Source organism: Leopardus geoffroyi, chromosome D2, assembly GCF_018350155.1.
Source record: "Leopardus geoffroyi isolate Oge1 chromosome D2, O.geoffroyi_Oge1_pat1.0, whole genome shotgun sequence".
Classification (NCBI taxonomy): domain Eukaryota; kingdom Metazoa; phylum Chordata; class Mammalia; order Carnivora; family Felidae; genus Leopardus; species Leopardus geoffroyi.
Window position 1 is genome coordinate 72,494,333 of NC_059334.1, and position 24,339 is coordinate 72,518,671.

Genomic DNA, 24,339 nt, shown 5'->3' on the forward strand with positions numbered 1-24,339 from the left:
GAGACCTCCATGTTTGGTCTTGTTTTGCATGTTTGTTTTGCTTCTTCAGGGTCACTTAAGATTCCGTATGAATTTTTAGATTATTCTATTTCTCCAAAAATGTCATTGAGATTTTGATAGGGATTGCATCATACTCAGTTATTTTATGTATTCGTGTAATTCATGAATTTAGTATGATTAAAATGATAGGCTACTTAACTGGTTTTTGTTTTGAACAAAAAAAGATTCATGTATTTTGTGGTGTGTGACTAGGACTTTCAAATGAGAACTGACCTATTTTCTGTGCTTAGTTAAGGAAATTTACAGAAGCAATGTAAAGAATAAACTGCTACTCTTTTTTTTTTTTTTTGCATGTGCATGTTTTAAAGATAAAATAAAAACTAAGTGTATATATATGTGTGTAATATAAATGCTTTTTTCTTTTAATTTTGGTTTTTAATTTTAGTTTTTGATTTATATCATATTTTTGGTAACAGCTTTTGAGATATAATTGATATACCATACAGTTCGCTCATCTAAAGTATATAGTTGAATGGTTTTTAGTCTATTCAGAGTTACACAACAATCTTTTGCAGATATGCATAAAATTGCAAAGTTGTATCTTCTGTTTTAGAACATTTTCATTACCTTACAAAGAAACCTGTAATCTTTAGCTATCACCCCAAACCTCCTCATCTTCCCAGCTTTAAGCAATCATGAATTTACTTCCTGTCTCTATAAGTTTGTGTGTTCTGCACATTGCGTATAAATGAAATTGTATACTATATGGTTTATGACAAGCATGTTGTAGCATGTATCCATATTTCATTTTTATGGCTAAATAATATTCTGTTTTATGAATATACTACATTTGGGTTTTTCATTTATCAATTGATGGGCATTTGGGTTGTTTTCACCTTTTGTGGCTGTTATGATAATGCTGCTGTGAATGGTCATGGATAAATTTTTGTGTGGACATATGCTTGTATCTCTCTTGGGTATATACACAGGCTTGGGAATTGCTGGGCCAAATACTAACTCTCTATTTAATTTTTTGAGGAATTGCCAAACTGTTTTCCAACGTGGCTGTATCATTTTACGTTTCTACTAGCCATATATAAAGGTTCCAGTTATTCTGCATCCTTGCTAACACTGGTTATTTGATACCATTTTGATCATGGCCATCCTCGTCATTGTGAAGTGGTGTCTCGTTTTGTTTTGATTTCTGTTTCTCTGTTGACTAATGATGTGGGTCATCTTTTCGTGTGCTTATTGCCTATTTGTGTAGTCTGTGGAGAAATGTATATTCAGGTCCTTTGCCCATTTTTAATTGGATTATTTGTCTTTTCATTATTGAGAAGTGAGAGTTATTTATATATTCTAGGTACAAGTTCCTTATCAGATACATCATTCGCAGATATTTTTCCTTTGTGAGCAGTGTCTTTTGAAACCTAAAAGTTTTTTAATTTCGATGAAATCCAATTTATTATTGTTTTTCTTTGGTTGCTTGTGTTTTGTTGTTATATTTAAGAATCCATTTACCAAATCCAAGGTTATGAAGATTTACCTCATGTTTCTTTCAAGAGTTTTATGGTTTGGTGCTTACATTCATGTCTTTTTTTTTTTTTTTTTTTTTGATCCATTTTGAGTTAGGTTTTGTACATGGTATGCAGTAAGGGTTCAAGTTCTCTCTTTTTCATGTTGACTATTTCTCTTTATACCATTTGTTGAAGAGGCTATTCTTTCTCCCTGAATGGTATTGGCCCTCTTGCCAAGCATCACTTGACTTTAGATGTATGGATTTATTTCTGGACTCTCATTTCTATTGACTTATATGCCTGACTTTATGCCTGTAGCATACTGTCTTGATTACTTTTCCTTCATAGTAAGTTTTGAAATCAAAAAGTGTGAGTCCTCCAATTATATTCTTTAAAAAAGTTTTTTTTAACGTTTATTCATTTTTTGAGAGAGAATGCAAGTAGGGGAGGAGTAGAGAGAGAGAGAGAGAGAGAGAGAGAGAGGGAGAGACAGGATCAGAGAGAGAGGGAGATGCTGACAGCTCAGAGCCTGGTGCGGGGCTTGAACCCACTAGCTGTGAGATCATGACCTGAGCTGAAGTCAGACGCTTAACCGAGGCACCCCTTCTTTTTTAAGATTGTTTGGATATTTTGGGTTCTTTGCAATTGCATGTGACTTTTGGAATCAACTTGTCAGTTTCTACAAAGAAGCCCTCCAGGATTTCGGTAAAGATTGCACTGAATGTGTAGATTGCCATCTTAACTACATTAAGTTTTTGATCTATGAACATGAGATATCTTTCCATTCATTTAGATCTTTAAAGATTATTTTCAACAATGCTTTGTAGCTTTCAGAGTTTAAATTTGTTTTTTTTTTCTTAAAAAAAAATTTTTTTTTAATGTTTATTTTCTGAGACAGAGAGAGACAGAGCACGCGTTGGGGAGGGACAGAGAGAGAGGGAGACACAGAATCAGAAGCAGGCTCCAGGCTCTGAGCTGGCAGCACAGAGCCCGACGCGGGGCTCAAACTCACGGACCGTGAGATCATGACCTGAGCCGAAGTCGGTCACTCAACCAACTGAGCTACCCAGGCGCCCCTCAGAGTTTAAATTTGTAATTTCTTTTAAGGTGCCTGCCTGGCTCAGTCAGTGGAGTGTGTGACTCTTGATCTTCGGGTTGTGAGTTCGAGCGCCACACTGGGTATAGAGATTACTTCAAGATAAAATCTGTAAAAATAAGTTTGTAATTTCTTTTGTTAAATTTATTTCTAAGTGTTTTCTTTTTGATGCTTTTGTAAATGGAATTGTTTACATAGTTTCAGTTCTGGATTGTTCATGTTTTAAAAATGTTTATGATTTATTTACTAAGACAAATTTTTATCAATCACAATTTTTAAAAAAATATTTTTAATGTTTTTTTATTTTTTTTATATTTTATTTTTGAGAGAGAGACAGAACATGAGTAGGGGGAGGGGGAACACAGAGAGAGGGAGACACAGAAACTGAAGCAGGCTCCAGGCTCTGAGCTGTCAGCACAGAGCCCAACCAGGGCTTGAACTTGTAAACTGTGACATAATGACCTGAGCTGAAGTTGGTTGCTTAACCAACCGAGCCACCCAGGCGCCCCTGGATTGTTCATTTAAAGTGTATATAAATATAATAGATTTTTTTTGTACGTTGATTTTGTATTCTGCAGTGTTACTGAATTCATTTATTAGCTCTAATATTTTTTCTAATTATTATTTTTTATTTCTTAGGATTGTCTGTATACAAGTTCATATAATGTATGAACAGAAATATTTTACTTCTTTTCCAATGTGGATGCCTGTGTTCATTTTTTTTTGTTTCTTTGCTTTGGCTAAAACCTCCACTGCAGTGTTGAATATAAGTGGCAAATTGGGCATCTTTGTCTTGTTCCTGACCTTAGTGGGAAAGCATCAGTCTTTCACCATTAAGTATTAATATTAGCTGTGTGTTTTTCTTAGATGCTCTTTATTAGGTTGATGAAATTCCTTTATGTTCCTAGGTTATGGAAATAGTAATGTTGTATATCATTTGTGTATCACTCATTTCAGTCATAGGTGGTTGAATTTATTTGTATAATTTATGAGTGCTATAAAGTATCTGTCCATAGCCATGAGAAGTAACAATAATGGGCTCCACATAGTGGACCTACCAGATCATAGTGTGATCTTCCTTTTTGGACAGTACTTGATGAAAACAGTGAATGACAATAGCACAAAGCAATACATATAGATGGTAAAATTTGAAGAACTAGGGACTCAACAACTAAGATAATTATACATGGTTAATTTAACTATATAATATAGCTGTTTTAAATAAAGTATCTTAAGGTAACTTTTTGAAAACATAGGTTTTTTTCCCCTTCTTGTAAGTAAAAGCATTGCCCCTTCTTCTTGTAAATAAAAACATTGATTCTCATTTGACTTTTTATAAATAAGAACTGTACTTTATACGTGTTGTGAGTTAGGATTACTAAAGTTTAAGTTGAGCCTTTATTTTTAATTAATATATATTGCTGAGGTATGACTATTTTGTTTATTAATACATGTTTTTTTAATTTACAGGAAAACATCTTTATGTATGGAGGCAGAATTGAAACAAATGATGGCAATGTCACAGATGAATTATGGGTTTTTAACATACATAGTCAGTCATGGAGTACAAAAACCCCTACTGTTCTTGGACATGGTCAGCAGTACGCTGTGGAGGGACATTCAGCTCACATTATGGAGCTGGATAGTAGAGATGTTGTCATGATCGTAATATTTGGATATTCTGCAATATATGGTTATACAAGCAGCATACAGGAATACCATATCTGTGAGTTACTTTGAAAATGCAACTATATACTTTTCTTTATTAGTTGGCAATATTTTTATCTTTAATAAAATCTTCATATGAATTTAGCCAAATAGTGAGTTATTTGAAATCAGAATTATTAGCTAAGATTGAAAACTTTTTAATATAAACCTTTTCATTTTGTGTTAGCTTTGGTTTTTTAATATTTATCTTCTTAGCCGAAAGTGGAGAAATGTTACATACCAGTCACACATTTTTCAAGAATTGAGAATATTTGTAAATATGAGAAGTTACAACAGATGGTGCTATTTCTTTGGATTTTACTTATGAGTAAGAACTAAAACTAACCTAGTCTCTTTACTATTCAGTCCATGATTTCAGGATTTTTATTTTTCAGAGTTCTGTTTCTAATCTTACTGCAATATCTCTATCTGTGTATTATTCTTTTAAAGTAAGCTTCCCGAGGATAATCTGTTGGCTTTTATAAGAGATCATTATCTGGTAGGTGAAAGTGACTGAAGTGATCTACATATGACTTTTTGTACTCTCCTTTGTTTTTCTGGTACTTTATTATTTTTTTGAATTCTCTATGACATTTTCAAACACTTATAAGATTAAAAAAATTGCCTACAAATACTTTATGATCCCTGTTTGAAGAACATATTTCATTTCTAGCTCTGGTCAGTATTATGAACTCAAGTTTTTGGCTCTTTTGTCTATAGACAACTATATCCAACTATTTAGAGTCCTTGTGTAATGTTAATGAGAAATCTCGCTTGCAGATCAACAAGAGAGCCCTTAATGTGCTCAGAAGAAGCCTCCCTTTGCAAATACTCTTGTCTCTCCCCTGCAGTCCTTTCTCAGGTGATCTGTTTATATGTCCCCCACTGCAGTTGGGTGGAGAATGATTATGTATCCTTCGTACTCCTTGGTGCCATTTTACTCTCTTTAAACTCCTTCCTCTTCTAAACCACTCAGCTTCGCATCAGAGTGTGCCACCTGTTACTTCTTCACTCTCTGTTCACTCCTCAGATCAGTGTGTTGTATTCCTCAAAAAATACAGCTTGTGGCTCATTATCATTATGTCCTGCATACATTAGCCAAATAATTTTCTTTTTATTTTAAAATTTTTTAATGTTTTTATTTATTTTTGAGAGGAGAGAGAGAGAGAGCGCGCGGGAGAGGGGCAGAGGGGAGACACAGAATCTGAAGCAGCCTCCAATGCAGGGCTCGAACTAATGAACTGTGAGATCATGACCTGAGCCGAAGTGGAATGCTTAACTGACTGAGCCACTCAGGCGCCCCTAGCCAAATATTTTTCTGATTTCAGTATCCACTTACATACTTCTAATACTTAGACTCTCAGTTTTAAAAATAATTTTTTAATTAATTAAAAAAATTTTTTTTAGTTTATTTATTTATTTTGAGAGAGATAGAGACAGAGCACACAAGTAGGGGAGGGGCAGAAAGAGATGGAGAGAGACAGAGAATTCCTAGCAGGTTCCACACTGTCAGCTCAGAGCCCGATGAGGGGCTCGAACTGATGAACTGTGAGATCATGACCTGAGCCAAAGTCAAGAGCCGGATGCTTAATGAGCCAAATGAGCCTCCTGGGTGCCCCTGTCAACTTTTTTTTTTTTTAAATCTGTCTTTCAGAAATCTTGTTTTCCATCCTGGTTGAGTCACACTCTCCCTTTGTCGTACTCTTGACCTATACCTCAGTGAATCCCATAATTTCCATTTTAGATATCTTACTCTAAAATGCCGCTGGTCTTTCCAGCTTACTCCTTCTAGTACCCAAAGTCTGACAATTCTCCCGCCTTAATAGAGCCTTTAGTCCATCAAACCTATGAGATTTTCACTATCAGTCTCTTACCTGTACTTCTAACCTTACCCAGCTTTAAGTTCATAATCACCAGTCTCTCCTCCAACTCTCCAAGTTGACTATGTCATACATTTTCCTCTCTTCAAACTTCCAGCCACTCCCTTCTCCATGATTAGCCTCAGCTGATGACGTTACTTCTTATTTTACTGTGAAAATAGGAGAAATCTAAAGAGAATGTCTGCTGATGGGAACATTTTGGAGTGTAATGGTTAATAAGCAATGCTGCATTGAATAAACTGCTGTGTAACACATTATTGCCATAACAGCTCATGGTGGCATTGAAACGGATGTGCTATCATTGCATTTTTTTAGAGGAGCCTAAGAGCTGTTTAAGCAAGAGTTACAAATTTTCTATGTAGAAAGCTTGTTTTGGTTTTTGATTTTGTTATTAACTTTTGGTTTCATTATGGTATTCAGGGAATGTTGTTAAGTATTGTTTCTACTTTTTGTAATTTATTGAGATTTTTTTTTGTGGGCTAGTTTTCAAATTTTATAGGCACTTGAAAAGGAGGTAAATCTTATAATATCAAGGTATGGCATTTGATATATCTATATCTGTATCTAATCTATATCATTTATATGTTTGGAAGTTAGATTCCTTCCTTCCTTTTTTTTGTACTTTATCTGTCATGCTCTGAAAATTGAATTAAAGTCTAAAAATGTTAGTTTATTTTTGCCTATTTCTCCTTGTATATTCTGGAATTTATGCTTTATGAAAGTTGCAAGTTGTATCTTGTAATATTATAAATCGCTTGTTTACTGTTTTTGACTTGGTTTCTACCTTGTGTGATATTAATTTCATGGCTCTTGTTTTTTGCGGGAAGGGCTTTAGCCTTTTCCTGGTAAACTTTTGCCCTCCCTTTCGTTCTTGTTAACCTTTCAGAACCACTTTGTTTTAAATGTATCTCTTGTGTACGAGAAAAAGTTGGATTTTGCTTTGTGATTCCATCTGGTTTTTGTACATTTTGTGTCACTCTGTTGTCTTCTTGTTTTTAGTTATGGCTCTTTTTATGTTTAGGGAGAGTCAAGGCAATTTTTGGTGGGAAGGAGCGGGGTAATTTTTGAGGTCTGCCACCAGTAGGCTTCGTCCACACCCTGTGTTTCTCTTCTGCATGCGTGTGACCTCTTCTGTGTGACTCTCTTGGTTTCACTTGCTGTTTGCATATTCACACCTGATTTGCAGTTTTCTTTCTTTCATTCATAGTTTCTCTGGATTTTTAATTTTCTTTTTCTTTCACTTTCATGTTTTCCTTATTTTTTTATACGCCTTCTCTGAGGATAATGGGAAGTTTCAGAATTAAACTATCACTGTACTTCTACTTGATCCAGAGGTTTTGCTTTTTAAAGTTTTAAAAAATGAATCTGAAGTTAACCAGTACCTTTACCCTTTGGTCAACCTCCAGTTTACAGGCTACTGTTTTCCACTGTTTTAATTCATCTTGTTTTGTTTTAAATACATTTGACCTTATTATCAGTATTTTATACTAGGGTCTTAGTCTTTTCTGTAAAGGGCCAGATAGTAAATATTTTAGGCTTGTGGGCCATATGGTCTTTATCACAACTAGGCAATTCTGTTAAAGCATGAAAGCAGCCACAGACAATACATACACAAAGGAGCATGGCTTTGTTCCAGATTGGGCTCCCTTGGGTCTTAGATTGCCCACCCCTGCTCTAGAGAGAATGTGTGCTTCTGGGGACCTATTGACCTTGGTCCAAATTAAATTAAAATTTTGGCATGCATTTTTTTTTGGGACCTTATGTGTAGGGTGAATTCATGCCCAGAGTGACACGATGTCTAGTTTCGGACCAAAAGTGTCCAAGGGAAGCTGTTTTTATTTTTCACATAGAATCAAGGCTGAAATAGACATTTTCTGGCTGCCTCTGCAGAGCAGATTTAAAAAAAAAACACTTTTTTGGGGCGCCTGGGTGGCTGAGTCAGTTAAGCGTCCGTCTTCGGCTCAGGTCATGATCTCATGGTTTGCGGGTTCGAGCCCTGTGTTGGGCTCTGTGCTGACAGCTCAGAGCCTGGACCTTGCTTTGGATTCTATGTCTCCCTCTCTCTCCTCCTCCCCCACTCACGCTCTGCCTCTCTATCTCAAAAATAAATAAGAACATTTTTAAAAATCCCACTTTTTTAAATTAATTTTTTTAATTAAAAACTTTTTTTTTTTAGTTTATTTATTTTGAGAGAGATAGAGACAGAGCACACAAGTAGGGGGAGGGGCAGAAAGAGAGAGAGAATTCCTACAGGTTCTGCACCGTCAGCTCAGAGCCCGATGTGGGGCTCGAACTCGTGAACTGTGAGATCATGACCTGAGCCAAAGTCAAGAGCCGGATGCCTAATGAGCCAAATGAGCCTCCTGGGTGCCCCTGTCAACTTTTTTTTAAATCTCTCTTTCAGAGATCTGAAAGATCTCTTTTCATTGAGGATCTAACCCTGATTTTATGTAGAAGCTCTGATTCGGTAATAACCTGGGCTACCTTTAGTATCAGCCATTAAAACCAAATTTCTAGATTACCCAGTTGGTACATGTCTTCCGTACTCTGCCTCCCTACTGAGTATACTTTGCAGTTCATAGAATACATTATTTTTTTCATACTTCCCTTTATTTAACAATAAATTCATTCAGCTATGAGACATAGTGGTGATTATACTTTCCAGGGAGATAAGTAAGAAGGCACGTCAGATTTATTCTAATCTTCTGTGTGTGGTAAATGTTGATGTAGGTTGTTAATGGATAAATTCATTGGCTGGTAGGTTTTTGTTTTCATTTGGAAGAGTTTGATAAAAAATTTCACTTGTAGTTTTGGTAAAATTTTAACTATTAGGGTTCTTTTGGTTTAGTCTATAACAAAAATACTATTTATAAGTAAATTTTTCCACAGGGTACTTTTGGTTTGATTTTTGTTTTATTAATTGCATTACCTGTCAGGCACACTTATAAATATAGTATAAGATGGATATGGGAGGAATACATGATTTATGAGTATTATAAGAATAATAGATGAATTATGAGCAGTTCTGTGAATTAAGTACAAAGTAAAACTCATCAACTTTTCTGTAAAAATTATATCTTAATAATAACAATAAAATTAATGTATTACTTTACCCTATGCATTTTGAATTCATTGCTTATTGAAAGTATGTGGCACCAAAAAATAATCTAAGTACTTTCACTTTGAAAAGTACTTACAAATAAATGAATATAAAAACAATGGGTAAATTTAGTTTAAAGATGTTAGAATAATTGTTCTATATATCATAGAAAAGTGCTACTTTAGGGAGTGATACTGTATTAAAGTATGGCTGCTTTGAACATAAGTAATGGGATAATTCATCATCCTAGTTACAAGTGAATACTTATTTCCACAGAGAGAATTTTTATTTTTATTTTTGCTTTTTTCAGATCTTAGTGGGAATTACTACTACTGTGATGTCAGTTTAGGCTCTGTTTTCCTGACTGATTTTAATGGCATCAGGTACCCAAATGTAGGTTGGATTTTCTCTGACTCTCCTTACAAATTTAAAGCTTCTAGAAAACCAAGGAAAAAAAATATTTTTGTGTTAAAGATGGGACTATCTCTTTAACCAGCATTGTGGTGAGGGTAACTGAAAACAAAGCTGACATTAAGCAGAGTAATTACCAAAAAGAGGGTATTTTGCTAGATAAAAATTTGCTCAGAAATATACTCTCTTTAAATTAAAAAAATTTTTAATGTTTATTTATTTTTGAGAGAGAGAGACAGAGACAGAGACAGAATGTGAGTGGGGGAGGGGCAGAGAGCGAGGGAGACACAGAATCCGAAGCAGGCTTCAGGCTCCGAGCTGTCAGCACAGAGCCCGATGTGGGGCTTAAACTCACGAACCACGAGATCATGGCCTGAGCTGAAGTTGGACGCTTAACTGACTGAGCCATCTAGGTGCCCTTAAATTTTTTTTTAATTTATTTATTTTTGAGAGGGGCAGAGAGAGAGAGAGAAAGACACAGAATCTGAAGCAGGCTCCAGGCTCTGAGCTGTCAGCACAGAACCTGATGCAGGGCTCGAACCTACGAACTGTGAGATCATGATCTGAGCTGAAGTTGGATGCTTAACTGACCGAGTTATCCAGGTGCCCCTGAAATACACTTTTAAGCATTTTAATCTCATCTTTATGTAGAAATTTTAAAAACAGAAAAAACTCCCAGTTAACATACTTCAGAACGACCCTTATTCAACTTTTAATAATATTGCAAATGATTGCAACATATTTCTGGTTTTGTGCTTAGTACTGTGACTCTTCTCTGAGAGTTTTGTAATATAATTTAGAACAAAGAGACCATTTACTTAATTTATCTTTAATTATCTGAATTGGATCATTATAGATTAGCATTAAAAAATCTAAGATACTAGAGAATATTTTTAAACTGCTGAGACTGTAGGTATTATCACTGCTGTTTTAAGACTTTTTTAGAGTTTTGAGCTAAGGAACACCTCTAGACATTGGGTTGATGTTGTAGTTTATAGGAGCAGATTTTGTTTCTACTTGGTTTCAGACATATGCAATAATGCATATCAACAAGTGATGAATCAGGTATTTTCCCTTACCTCTGCTTGTTCTTATTTCGAGCAGGATGATGCAGACAATAAAAAGTAAATACTATAGGCATGGATGCTTATGATGTGTTTGAAGATAGTAAGTTTTATAAAAATAGAGCAGGATCAGGGGATTGAGGATACTGAGGGTGGGAGGTGGTTACAAAATAGGAAGGCCAGGGTAGATCTCACTGAAAACATGACTTTTAAGCAAAGAATTGAAGGAAGTGAAGGATTTTGCTGTGTGGATATCTGGGGGAAGAGTGTTCTCTGGAAGCAGGAGCCGCTAGTGTAAAGGCAAGAACGTGCAGAGCATGTCTAAGGAACAGTAAAGAGACTGGAGAAGAGAGTATAGAAAGTGAAAATGAACAGAGGAGGTTAAAGAAGTAATTAGGAAGCAAGATCTTTGGGTTTTTGCCTTGCCTTTGTTTTTTTCTTGAGTTAAATGGAGAGACATTGCAAGATTTTGAACAGAGCAATGACATATTTTTAAATGCATCATTTTGTCTTGCATCATTTTGTCTGTGTTGAAAATAAACTCTAGGGAGGAAAGACAGAAGCAAGGAGGCTAGTGAGGGAGTTGTTACAGTAATGTGAGCAGTGAGGTGGCTTAGATCAGGGTGGTAGTATTGGAGATGATGAGAATTAGTCAATTTGATCTATATGTTTTAAAAGTAGAAATAATAGTATTTGCTGAGGGTTTGGATGTAAAGTCTGAGATCAAAGAGAGGAAAGAGACAAGGATGATTCCAATGTTTTTGGTCTGAGCAGCTGGAAAGATGAATGCCATAATGAATGTAGAAGATTGTGAAGCAGGTTTGAGGTGAAGGTGGTTTGAAGGTCAGGAGTTTAGTTTGGATATGTTATATATAAGTGAGATATCCGTTAGACATTAAAGTAGACTACAGAGAGATCTGGGCTGGAGATGTGAAGTTGGGAACTCATAGAATGTAGATGGTATTTAAAGGCACGAGACTGGATCAGATCACTAAGGAAATGGGTATAGATAGAAAGAAGAAAAGGATTGGGCCCTATGGTGTTCCATAAGAAGGAGAAGAAAATGAGCAAGGAAAAATGGTGTTGTGAACTAGAAGCCAAAAAGATTATTAAAGAAAAGTAATCAACCTTGCCAAATGTTACTCTGCTGATGGCTCAAGGAAAATGGTTTCTAAGGATTGGCCATTAACTTTAGTACTGTGCAGGTGATAGGTGATTTTGCCAAGAACACTTTTTATGCAGTGAGGGGAGGGTAGTAAAAGCCTGACTGGATTGGGTTTAGGAGGGAGGGAGAGTGGAACTGGAAACAATAGGCGAAGTCAACTCTTTCAAGGAAATTTACTTGTAAAGGGGAGCAAAGAAGTTAGCAGGAAGGCAGGAAATACAGGATCTTTTTAAACTTGGGTTTTCCCGGAAGCAGACTGTTAAACAAGGATTCAGGTGAAAGAGTTTTATTTGGGAAAACGCAAGTAACACTGTTTGAGGAGTTGAGAAGTAATGCCAGCATGAGAAGGTGTCCATAAAGCCAAAAACCACAGGAGTGATGGAGTTTTCAAATTGACACTTCATCTTTGAAATTTCCTTCTTTAACTTTTAAACTTCTTGTTGATGAGTCCTGTGGTTTGTGTCTCCAAAAACAATCCACCCTTTAGCTGAAGTTATGTTTCACTCAGGGTGGTGTCTTTTATATGAAAATTGTGCATAGATGTATAACAATAGAATACTTGAGAAAATAGCTTATGTGGGCCACACACAAGTAGATCTGGCAGAAAATTTTCCATGAGGACGCCCTGGAGCACAGCTTCTAAAAGTGATGTTGAGCTGTCAGGAGTGACAGTGACAGTAACCAACAAGCTTTATGCATAGAATTATTGGAAAAGTCAGGAAAATGCGTAATGAAGAGATTGGCTTGCAGTAAATGCTCCCTAGACTTTTAAGTAACAATGTGAAGGTGGCCTTTATATATGTATAATGGTGAAAAGACTCTTATTCCACAGCTATATTCACTGCATTTTTCATTTTTTGGAAGTGGTTTAATTTTCCTCTAAATTCCTTTCTTTGTTTATAAATGAATGTGACATATATACTGCTTTATATTTGTACTTACATGCTTCTGAGAAGTTAATTTTAGAGCAGGAATCCTGCCGTATGCCTCTCTTTAGGTGTCCTTTCCAGTACAGTGCCAGGTATTAAGTGCTTGGTAAGTATTTGGATGAATGAATAGGGTTTTGAACACATATTCTTTAAAAGTTGTATCTATGTATTTCCTTACTGTTATTTAAAGTCTATTAGCCAAGTTTAAAAAAATTTTTTTTAATGTTTTTATTTATTTTTGAGACAGAGAGAGACAGAGCATGAGCAGGGAGGGGCAGAGAGAGAGGGAGACACAGAATCCGAAGGAGGCTCCAGGGTTTCAGGTGGCGGCACAGAGCCCAACATGGGGCTCGAACTCACGAACTGTGAGATCGTGACCTGAGCTGAAGTCAGACGCTTAGCCAACCGAGCCACCCAGGTGCCCCAATAAGAGGATATTTATTAAAAAACATAACCATTTCTTATAGTCCTTCAAGTTTTCACATTATAATCATATTCCTTAAAAAATTACTGAATTTTTAAAAAGTTTTCTGCTTCTCCACTATTCCAAAATCTAGAATTTCTTTTTATGGATTTGTTCTTAAAAATAGCTTTTTATACATGTATACTTCTATTGCATATTGTTTTGCTTCCTTGGTTTAGAGTTTTATAAAAAGGAAATAATATTTTGGGGTGCCTGGGTGGCTCAGTTGGTTGGGCGTCCGACCTCGGCTCGGGTCATGATCTCACGATCTGTGGGTTTGAGCCCCGCGTCCGGCTCTGTGCTGGAGCTTGGAGCCTGCTAAGGATTCTGTGTCTCCCTCTCTCTCTGTCCCTCCCCAGCTTGTGCTCTGTCTCTGCCTCTCAAAAGTAAATAAATAAACATTAAAAAAAAATGAAAAAAAGAGAGTCCTTATTTATTTAAAAAAAAAGGAAATAATATTTATACAGTTTTCTGAGGCTTTCTTCTATTTCCATTCACCACTGTATTACCAAGATTCATCTATGTTGTTGCGTATTACTGTACTTAATGCCTTTGCATTACTGTATTTCATTATATGACTCTATCATCATTCCTTTATCCATTCTCCTGTTTATGAGCTTTTGGGTTGGGTATCTGGTTAAATTCATCCACAGCAACAATTTTGAGACACCTTGATAAAAATACCATATTTTAAAAGATAAATCCTCAGGATTTTCAGGCAGAAAGATAAAATATCTTACAAGGATAAGAGATTAGCTTAGTATTAGATTTTTCAAAAGCAACATACAAATCAAGGCAACCAAGGAGCAAATTTTTCAAGAAAGTCAAGGAAATAAGTATAGGTTAAGGGTTTTATATCTTGCCAAACTGTCCTTCAAGTGTGAAGGTTATAGAAAAAACTGTTTGAACATGGAAAAACTCAGGTGATTCTGTGTATATGTGCCCTTACCTGAGAAATGTAGTAGAGTAGAAATGTGCAGACTTTTTTTATAAAGGTATATAGATTGTAAACAATTTAGGCTTTGTATGCCACACAATCTCTGTTGTCGCTACTCCATTCTGCTATTGAAGCTGTACGCATGCAGTGGTGTAACATACATAAATGAATGAGTGTGGCTGTATTCCAATAAAACTTGATTTACAGAAACAGTTGTTGGGCTGGATTTAGCCTGTGGACTGTAATTTGTCAACCCCTCTCCTAGAGAATAAGCTTCATCTAACAAAGAGATGAATGGGAACACTTGAGGTAAAAGACTGGTGGAGAAAGTTTCATGTATTTAATTTTAGAGCTAAGACTGAAACACCAGTAGGGGTGTCAGGCGACAACTAATATGCAGATATTATGTCTTCCTTCCAATGAGAAAGAATGCAACTAAAAATGGGAGGAGGCTGAGACAAAAGGGAAAGCAGAGAAAGAACCTAGACTCCTATAAGAGTCAAAGGATGCTGTTTAACTTAGTCTGCATTTAGGTTGATTGGTCCCAATTTTGTTTTTTTGGGCAGACCCAACATTCTGTGAAGACTGTTATTTCGTAAATGCCATTCTTTTTTAGAAGTCTTCGGGAGAACAAAGAGAACATTTACTTAAAAAATATAGAATAAAATATTCTGTGTGCAATTACCAGATGGATCTATTGGATGCTTTTACAAATCTAAGATATACTATAGGATCTTAGTGTTTATTTTTATTACGTTTTGAAACACTTTGCTGTTTCATCATCCTAGAAATTAATTAATTGCTCATCAGTTATTACCAACCATGCTAAAAAAAACTAATAAGAAAACAAGTTGCTTGGAAGGGAGATGCTAGGATGAAATGTATGGTCACTTTCAGCTTTCTTATTGCAGTGCCCAGAGTGTTTTATTACATATAAAGAAGGCATAAAAGAAAACTGGAGGCACCATCATTGGAGCCTGCTCTTAGCTTTTATTGAACACAATAATTGGATTCAATGAGATAGCAGGGTTGTGATCCTAATGTCAGAGGAAGTAGAATTCAGGCCATCAAAATATTATATGAGTCAAGAATACCTTATATTAAAAACCACAATTCAACATGAAGATATAATATGTAATAGAAGAATATCTATGTACCCAATAGCCCAGCAGCCAGCTATTTAAAACAGAAACTACAGGCAATGCAAAGAGAAGTAGATAGCACCAATGTCTTTACAAAACAGTTCAAACATTACTTTTTATGACAAGACAGAAAGTAAGACAAGGTAAAAAAAAAAAAATCTAAACAACGTAATCAGTAAAGCGGTGTTAAGATTATATGTCAAAAAACACAGCCTGATTATGGACGATGTTATCTTCTCAAGTGCTTTTGGAAAACTCCCAAAAAACGAGTTGATCATATATTAGGATGAAAAGAAAATGAGTAGATTCCCCAAAGTGGGAATATTAAATAAAACCTTTCTAATGGTTGAAAGGGGAGATATAAGCTTTAGTTACAAAATTGCTGAAAAATAATGGCAGTAAAATCAATACATATAGGAGTCTATGAGATAAATTTATACAGTTATCAGAGGAATATTTATAGCATTAAACAACTCTATTAATATGAATGAAAATAGGTGAACCACAGTCCCAACTCAAAAAGCAGAAAATAGAACAAACTACACACACACACACACACACACACACACACACACACACACACGTACAAGGAAGCAAATAATAAAAATAAAATCAGAAATTATTGATGTAAGAACAGAAAGACAATAAATCAATTTAATAGATTATAATTCTATTTTTAAAAATAATTAAACCACTAGGGAGAAACCGCAAATATACAAAATAATAAATGACAAGGGGAAAATGATATTGGTAAAGGTTTTTTTTTTAAGTTTATTTATTTATTTTGAGAGAGAGAGCAGGGAGGGGGCAGACAGAGAGTGGATTCCAAACTGGGTCCGCACTGTCAACACAGAGCCTGACACAGGGCTGGAGCTCAGGAACTGCAAGATAATGACATGAGCCCAAATCAAGAGTTGGGTACTTAATGGACCTCTGAGCCACCTTAGTGCCCCAAGAGGAAATTAAAAAAAAAAAAGAGGACTACTTTTTACATCTATGCAAATAAATTTGAAAATTTAGAAGAAATGGATAATTTCTTAGAAAATAACAGTTTTCTAAAATTGAACCCAGTAGAGATAGAAAGTTTATATAGATGAATTTCCATAGGAAAAAAATAGAGAAATCAACAGGCCTAGATGATGTTATAGGTTAAGTTTAGCAGTGCTCATAAATTGTTTTAGGCACTAGAAAAGGAAGGATTGTTGTAGAAAGGAAATTTAACATCGCCACTTAACCTGATACAGTTATCTTAGAAATAGAAGATTATAGACCTATATGACTCAGAATGAATTAAAATGCTTTCTCTTAGATATCACTACAAAAATCTTAAAATGAATGAACTTCATTGCACACCAAGAAAATAATATACCATAATCGAGTGGAATATATAATTAGGATTCCAAGGATGATTCACTTTCGAGAAATGCATTAATAAAATTCACAATGTAGGTCTAGTGACCATGCTAAACAATCCCATTCCTAATTAAAACCCATGACAGATTGAAGTGGATGTTTGAACACAATAAATGTTACCTATTTCAATCCCAAAGCCAGCATCTTATATGGAGAAAAAGGCATTTGTGTTAAGGTCCAGACCAAAACAAGGGTGCGCAAAATCTTCATAACTATTGAACATTTTTCTGGAGGTAGTAGAAGAAACAATTAGAGGAATAGGAATTCGATAAGGAGAACTTAAACTATTTGCAGGTGATAATAGAATTCCTGAAAAACCTTACACTGTAATAGGACTAACTGAAATAATAAAACAATGAAAGAATTCAGCAAGGTAACAGGTTATAAAATTAATATGCAAAAATCAATATCCTTCATGTATGCTATAGACAATAGGCAATTAAAAGACCTACGGAAGAGAAAATACATTTGGAATAGCTAAAATGAAGCTAAATCACTTAGGTATATATATTTTTTTTGACAAGAAATGTTCAACTTTCTTTAGAGAAAACTATAAACCATTCTTGAAAGTCACTAATGTAGGAACAAACCCCCACCTATTTATCTAACAAAAATGCATACCAATTCCATTTCAAGGAATTCATGCTTCAGTTATATCTCCAGAAATGCAAAAATACATTTAAAAAAATTGGTATGGACAAAGTTCTTCCTTGTGACATTATTTGGAAACTCCTTCAGTGCAAACATAACAGAGTGGCGTATAAAGAAAGCATGATGCATCCACATGTGTGGTATACTATGCAGTTGCAGAAAAGAATGAAGAACTCTTTGAAATCATATGGAGTGATTTATTTACAGGATATGTTAACTGACCAAGTGCAAAAAAGTGTATATCACATGCTACTTTTTGTGGAGAAATGTAGGGGAAATCAGAAAATATCCTTTATCTCTTTATTTTGAGAGAGAGAGAGAGCGCAAGTGGGGAGAGAGGGGGAGAGAGAGAATCCCAAGCAGTCTCCGTGCTGCCAGCCCAGAGCCAGATGTGGGGCTCTAACTCATGAAACCTTGAGATCATGACCTGAACTGAAAGCAAGATCCAGACACTTAACCGACTGAGCCACCCAGGCGCCTCCAGAAAATATTTTTATGCCTGCCTGTATGAGCAGAAATGAACACTGGAAGGATAAACTAGAACACAGTGATGTTGGTTACCTACAGAAGATGGGGAAGAGTGGTGTGGGAAGGGTAGGAAATGAAAGTATCCTTCTCAGTAGTTTTGATTTTTAGAAGCATATTGATCATCTGCTTAAAAAAATCAACAAGGAAGAAAACTCCAGAACAATGCAAACTGAAACAAAACTCAGCCATGTTTCAGATGAATAACACGATCACACTGAAAGCAGGAGAGCAGAGCTAATCCACGTGCCTTTTTAACACAGCGTCTGGTTACACGTCCTCATTGGGAAGAAGTGCAAGCAGAGTTTTTAGGTTTGTTCTTTGAAGGTTTGGGTGAAGCAGCTCTACATTATTTTTGGTGTACTGCCAGGTTGAAAAAAAATGAGAAAATGTGAGCTAAAGTTCTCAAGGTAGAAAGCAGGAGGTACAAATAGGAAATGGAGAAGGCAAGGAATAATCCTGCCTGGTGGATTGGAATTGGAGGTATCAGTGAGAGCTTGTGATTAGGTAGGTAGACAGACAGACAAACGTGCAGGCAGGCTCACAGTTCCAGATGTAGGTTCTTCTGAAAGGGCCTCGAAGCCAAGACACCCCCGTGGTAGTGAGCACAATGATCATCCATATTCTCAGATCCAGTTTCTAATAACATTACCAAGAAGAGAAAGCAGGGCTCCTTGGAGAAACGGCTCTTTCTAGGGTTGTGGCAGGAAAAAAAAAAAGGATGAACTTGGTATATCTTATTATATCAAATTAAGGAAGTGCTCATGAAAATGATAGGTCCTGTCAAAAGAACATAGGAATCAGCTTGAAGGGGTTTGGTAAAATCTGGGATACTTTGAGCATCAAAATAATTTAGGAAAGTAGTAAATTATAAACTTGAAACAATAGGAATTTGTGAACTTATACAGATAATGGACAGACCAACGGACAGAGGAGGGGGCGAAACCTGTTTCTTACACACAATGCTGACTGGCATTGCTGGAATTGAAAAATCATCATTTTGCGTAACTGTAGTAAAAATTGGTTTGGGAAAGAATCCTCAATAGATGTTAAGTCTGTGGGGGTAGGGACAGATTTTTGATGGGATATGCATGATATTAAAATGTCTTTCCCACAGATTGTTTATAGGTTACAGGAAAGAATAGTACTTTGTCTGAGTGATCAAAATTCACATCACAAACCATGGGAAATCGCACATTGTGTCCCTCTGGATATGATAGCTGCTGAGAGCAACATCACTTATAGTAAGGCTTGGCAAACTTCATCTGTGCAGGTTCAGACAGTAAATATTTTGGGCTTTGTAGATTATACAGTCTCTGTTTCATCCACTCAGTTCTGCCAGTGAAATTTGAAAGCAAGCCATAGATAATATGTAAATGAATAAATATGCCTGTGTACCAAAAATATTTATTTACAAATATGAGCCACTAGCTATTATTTGGTCTATGGGTCACAGGACTGCAAACCTGAGTCTAATCATTAAGCAGTATCATACAAACCTCAAATGAGGAACTTTGTCTTTAAAAAGGGGAAGAGTTTTATTCTTCAAAAATGTCGATGTCACGAGAGACAAAGACTGAAAAATTGTTCCAGAGTAAAGGAGGCTTAAGAAACATGGCAACTGGGGTGCCTGGGTGTCTCAGTCAGTTGAGTGTTCAATTCTGGTTTCAGCTCAGGTCATGATCCCAGGGTCACGGAATCAAATCCCGCAGCAGGCTCCACGCTGGGTGTGAAGCCTGCTTTGGATTCTCTCTCCTTCTGCCCCTCTCTCCTGCCACTCACATACATGCTCTCTCTCTCTCTCTCTCTCTCTCTCTCTAAAAAAAACAGAAACATGACAACTGAATATGGTAGGTGACTTCTGACTGTATCTTTGTGTTGGATGAAAAAATGCTATGAAGGGCATTATTGGCTCAATTTACAAACTGAAATATTTATGTGTATTAAAGCATTCTATAAATGTTGAATTTCTTGATATTAATAGCTGTAATATGGTTATGTAAAAAGAAAGTCTTTGTTATTAAAATATACACCAAAATATATAGGGGTAAGAGGAATGATGTATACAGTTATTGTGCTTGTGTGTGTGTGTGTGTGTGTGTGTGTGTGTGTGTGTAGAGAGGGAGGGAGAAAGAGAATAATAAAATGGAACAAAGCATTAACAATTAATGAATCTGAGAAATGGGTATATGGGAAATCTTCGACTACTCTTGGAACTTGTTTGTACCCTTGAAATTATTTCCAAATAAAATGCTGAAAATAGGCTACAAGGAGTGGATGTGTATTTTTTCACATTTGTTTATATAGGGTATGTATTTGAAGTGATGATTACAAAGAGTTCCTCAGAACTTCCTCTGGCAGTGAAGGAAACGTCAGTTTGTCCTTTCTGCTATGCTTAGAATTATGGCTTTTAGGGAATCTGTAAATCTCAGAGGGGACTTATGTGGATGGTTTTACTAACTTGGACCATAAAGCTATTCTGGGTTAGTCCTGAGGGAAATTTATTTCACTTTAGGTTAGCAATACCTCATAAACTTTCTAAGAATCTCAATGTGAACCTCAAGGTTAGTATAATATTAATGTTTTGCTTTAGTATTTTTCATGCTTTTAGAATTGGGAAGGTGTAGTTGGGAAGCCATTATTAATGCCATTTTATCTTAACTTTTTTCCTTTTGATTTAAAAACCAAGAGATATGATATTTTTAGTTTTTTTTCTCTGTAAGGATAGTGATATGTTATTTTCTCTTCAGCTCTTAACATCACGTGTTTTTCAAAATTTGGTCGTGTAAATTGGATATTGCTTTTCAGCACACTAGTGTCTGAAAATACAGATCTATAGAACAGATGTATCAGGTGGTGGAAATTAGGGATTTTTAATAGAGGAAATCTCTCCTTTAAAAATAATTCAGTCATAGGAATCATAAAATGCGTACTCTTACTGTCTTAAATTAGGTTTGGCATTTGATACGGAATTTCATTTGTGAAGAACTTTTCAGGACTAATTAGATAAAGTGAAATAGTTTCAATGTAATAAGTAAAATACTGCTTTAATAAATTGCTTAGTCTGTATGACAGAGGCTGCTGTTCAGATTATATATATATTTTCATGTTTTCTAAATGTTTCAGAATATATCACAATAAAAAGACTCAGTTTTGGTAAGTGAAATTATTACATCATATGTTTTTAAAACTGTTTAAAAGCTATATGAATATTCTGTATCTTAAAATATGCATTGGTTACATTAAAAAATTTCACTACATGTGTATTCAAGACTCAGAAAATTCAGGTCTTTTTCTGTTTAACGTTCTTTCACTGATGGAGATCTTGGTCCCTTACAAGGCAGCCACTGTATTGTATATTTTTTAAGAATTCTATTTATATTTAGAAGACATATGCACATCTTATAAATTTGTACTTGATTTTTCATGACTGTATAGAACTGTACAGGTGCAAATTACTCATGCTTCCACATATTGGCCCTGCAGATGTTTTGAGATATCTTACTTTCCACTTACCTTCTATTCTTCAGACGAGCATCTCTACTTCCTTCGGTCTTCCCTGAAGGTGAACAGGGTTTCCATTCATATCTTTTGTTAATGCCTTAAATGAACACAGATATTAATGATTTAAAGACTATTTTCTAGTAATGAGAAGAGCGGCTGACGTTTTCTGAGGCTGTACTCTGTGCTAGGTGGTGGTGGTAACTACTTTACACATGTTAACTCAAAGTGAACATGTAAATATAAACTATTCTTTTCAAGTTCTATAAGTAAGGGAACTGAGGCACAGATGTCTCACACAAGTGGCCAGTGCACACCCAGCTGGTAAACGGGGACATTGGATTATATAATTATAAAATACACAGTATCTTAGTTGACCTTTTGTTATCTTTAGCACTCTCTCTGGACAAATTACACTTTGTAATAACCTATTCAGAGTTAATAGAGCTTACAGAGCATGGTGTCTTATCTAATGTGAGACTATTACTTCCCCTAGATGTATTTTATTTTATACTGATATTACTGTGATGACTTAACAGCCTAAAGAAAACAACACTTTTACTTAGTTCATTATTTTTTTTTTGTTTTTTATACAATTACTGTGAAGGGAGGTATACTCCATCCTATACTTGTTTATTTAACGGTGGTAACTCTGTGAAGGGCCTGACATTTATTATTAAAAGAGTTTCAGCCCATCATTACTGTTGATTCATGATTCTGGTATCTAAAGACTTAACTTATCTTGTCCTTTGATTGGGTCAGTGGTCATTTAATATTAAAGTACAACTTCTTTGCCTTCATCCTAGAAATTTACAAAAAATGTGGAAGAGTAAACCATTGGCAATTAAAAAAAAAAGATGGAGACTGTGCAGATTAAAAGAGATTTAATAGACGTATCAGACAACTGCAGTGTATGGGTCTCATTTGGATCCTGCTTCCAAACAAACTTAAAAAAAGCTTATAAAATAAGAAGGAATTTGAACACTGACTGGAAACTTCCTCATGTTAGATAATTACTAATTATCTGGTTTTGTTTTTATTTTTTTGAGAATTGCAGTGCAGACCTCTAGGGTTTTAGACTAAAGCTGTATGTAATCTCTTCTACAGATAACTTTTTGAGAAACCGTTTCTGTTTTGCTGGATTTGCTGCCTTGTGTATAATTTTGTTTCTATTATCTGGAAGACTTTCAGTTGTTACTACTTTTCCCAAAAATGTTTGGTAGAAATTGGTGAAGTCATCTGGGTCTGGAGTTTTCTTTGTGGCAAGGTTTTATTTATTTATTTTTATTATTTTTTTCTTTTCAATATATGAAGTTTATTGTCAAATTGGTTTCCATACAACACCCAGTGCTCATCCCAAAAGGTGCCCTCCTCAATACCCATCACCCACTCTCCCCTCCCTCTCACCCCCCATCAACCCTCAGTTTGTTCTCAGTTTTTAAGAGTCTCTTATGCTTTGGCTCTCTTCCACTCTAACCTCCCCCCTTTTTTTTTCCTTCCCCTCCCCCATGGGTTTCTGTTAGGTCTCTCAGGATCCACATAAGAGTGAAACCATATGGTATCTGTCTTTCTCTGTATGGCTTATTTCATTTAGCATAACACTCTCCAGTTCCATCCATGTTGCTACAAAGGGCCATATTTCATTCTTTCTCATTGCCACGTAGTACTCCATTGTGTATATAAACCACAATTTCTTTATCCATTCATCAGTTGATGGACATTTAGGCTCTTTCCATAATTTGGCTATTGTTGAGAGTGCTGCTATAAACATTGGGGTACAGGTGCCCCTGTGCATCAGTACTCCTGTATCCCTTGGGTAAATTCCTAGCAGTGCTATTGTTGGGTCATAGGGTAGATCTATTTTTAATTTTTTGAGGAACCTCCACACTGTTTTCCAGAGTGGCTGCACCAATTTGCATTCCCACCAACATTGCAAGAGGGTTCCCGTTTCTCCACATCCTCTCCAGCATCTGTAGTCTCCTGATTTGTTCATTTTGGCCACTCCGACTGGCGTGAGGTGATATCTGAGTGTGGTTTTGATTTGTATTTCCCTGATAAGGAGCAATGTTGAACATCTTTTCATGTGCCTGTTGGCCATCCGGATGTCTTCTTTAGAGAAGTGTCTATTCATGTTTTCTGCCCATTTCTTCACTGGGTTATTTGTTTTTCGGGTGTGGAGTTTGGTGAGCTCTTTATAGATTTTGGATACTAGCCCTTTGTCCGATATATCATTTGCAAATATCTTTTCCCATTCCGTTGGTTGCCTTTTAGTTTTGTTGGTTATTTCCTTTGCTGTGCAGAAGCTTTTTATCTTCATAAGGTCCCAGTAGTTCATTTTTGCTTTTAATTCCCTTGTGGCAAGGTTTTAAAACAAGATATTCAATTAATCTAATAGTTATAAATCTACTCAGGTTTTTTTCTCTCTTCTTGTCAGAATTAGCATTCGATTATTGTCTCAGAATTTGTCTATTTTATCTAAATCTTCAAGTGTATTGACCTAAAGTTCTTCATAATATGCTGTTAGTGAAGTTTAGAATATTTTATAGCTATGCCTCCTTTAAATTACTAATATTAGCTTATTTCAGCATTCTTTCTTTTTGTCTTGAGCAGATTCTGCAGAGGATAATGAATCTTAATACTTTTCAAAGTACCAGCTTTTGAGGTTAATGATTTGTTTTGCTATTCATTCAATTCTTATTTTTTTTTATGATTTCCTTTTAATATATTTTGATTTGTTAAGCTTTTTCCCTTTCTTTATATTGATGTGTATAATTCATTGTCTTTCAGGTTTTCCTTTTTTAAAGTTTTTTTTTTTAAAAATATATGCATTTCTTCTTT

At 35.5% G+C, this 24,339-nt stretch overlaps 1 protein-coding gene across 2 annotated transcripts in view; it reads left to right on the forward strand.

The window, feature by feature from the left end:
* The window catches only part of ATRNL1 (attractin like 1), a 784,731-nt gene that overhangs the window by 64,829 nt on the left and 695,563 nt on the right, over positions 1–24,339 (forward strand). For both annotated transcript variants that reach the window (XM_045439061.1, XM_045439062.1), the window contains exon 8: positions 4,084–4,339. In XM_045439061.1, the coding sequence (XP_045295017.1) occupies positions 4,084–4,339 (256 nt within the window). The remainder of the gene's footprint in view (positions 1–4,083; positions 4,340–24,339) is intronic.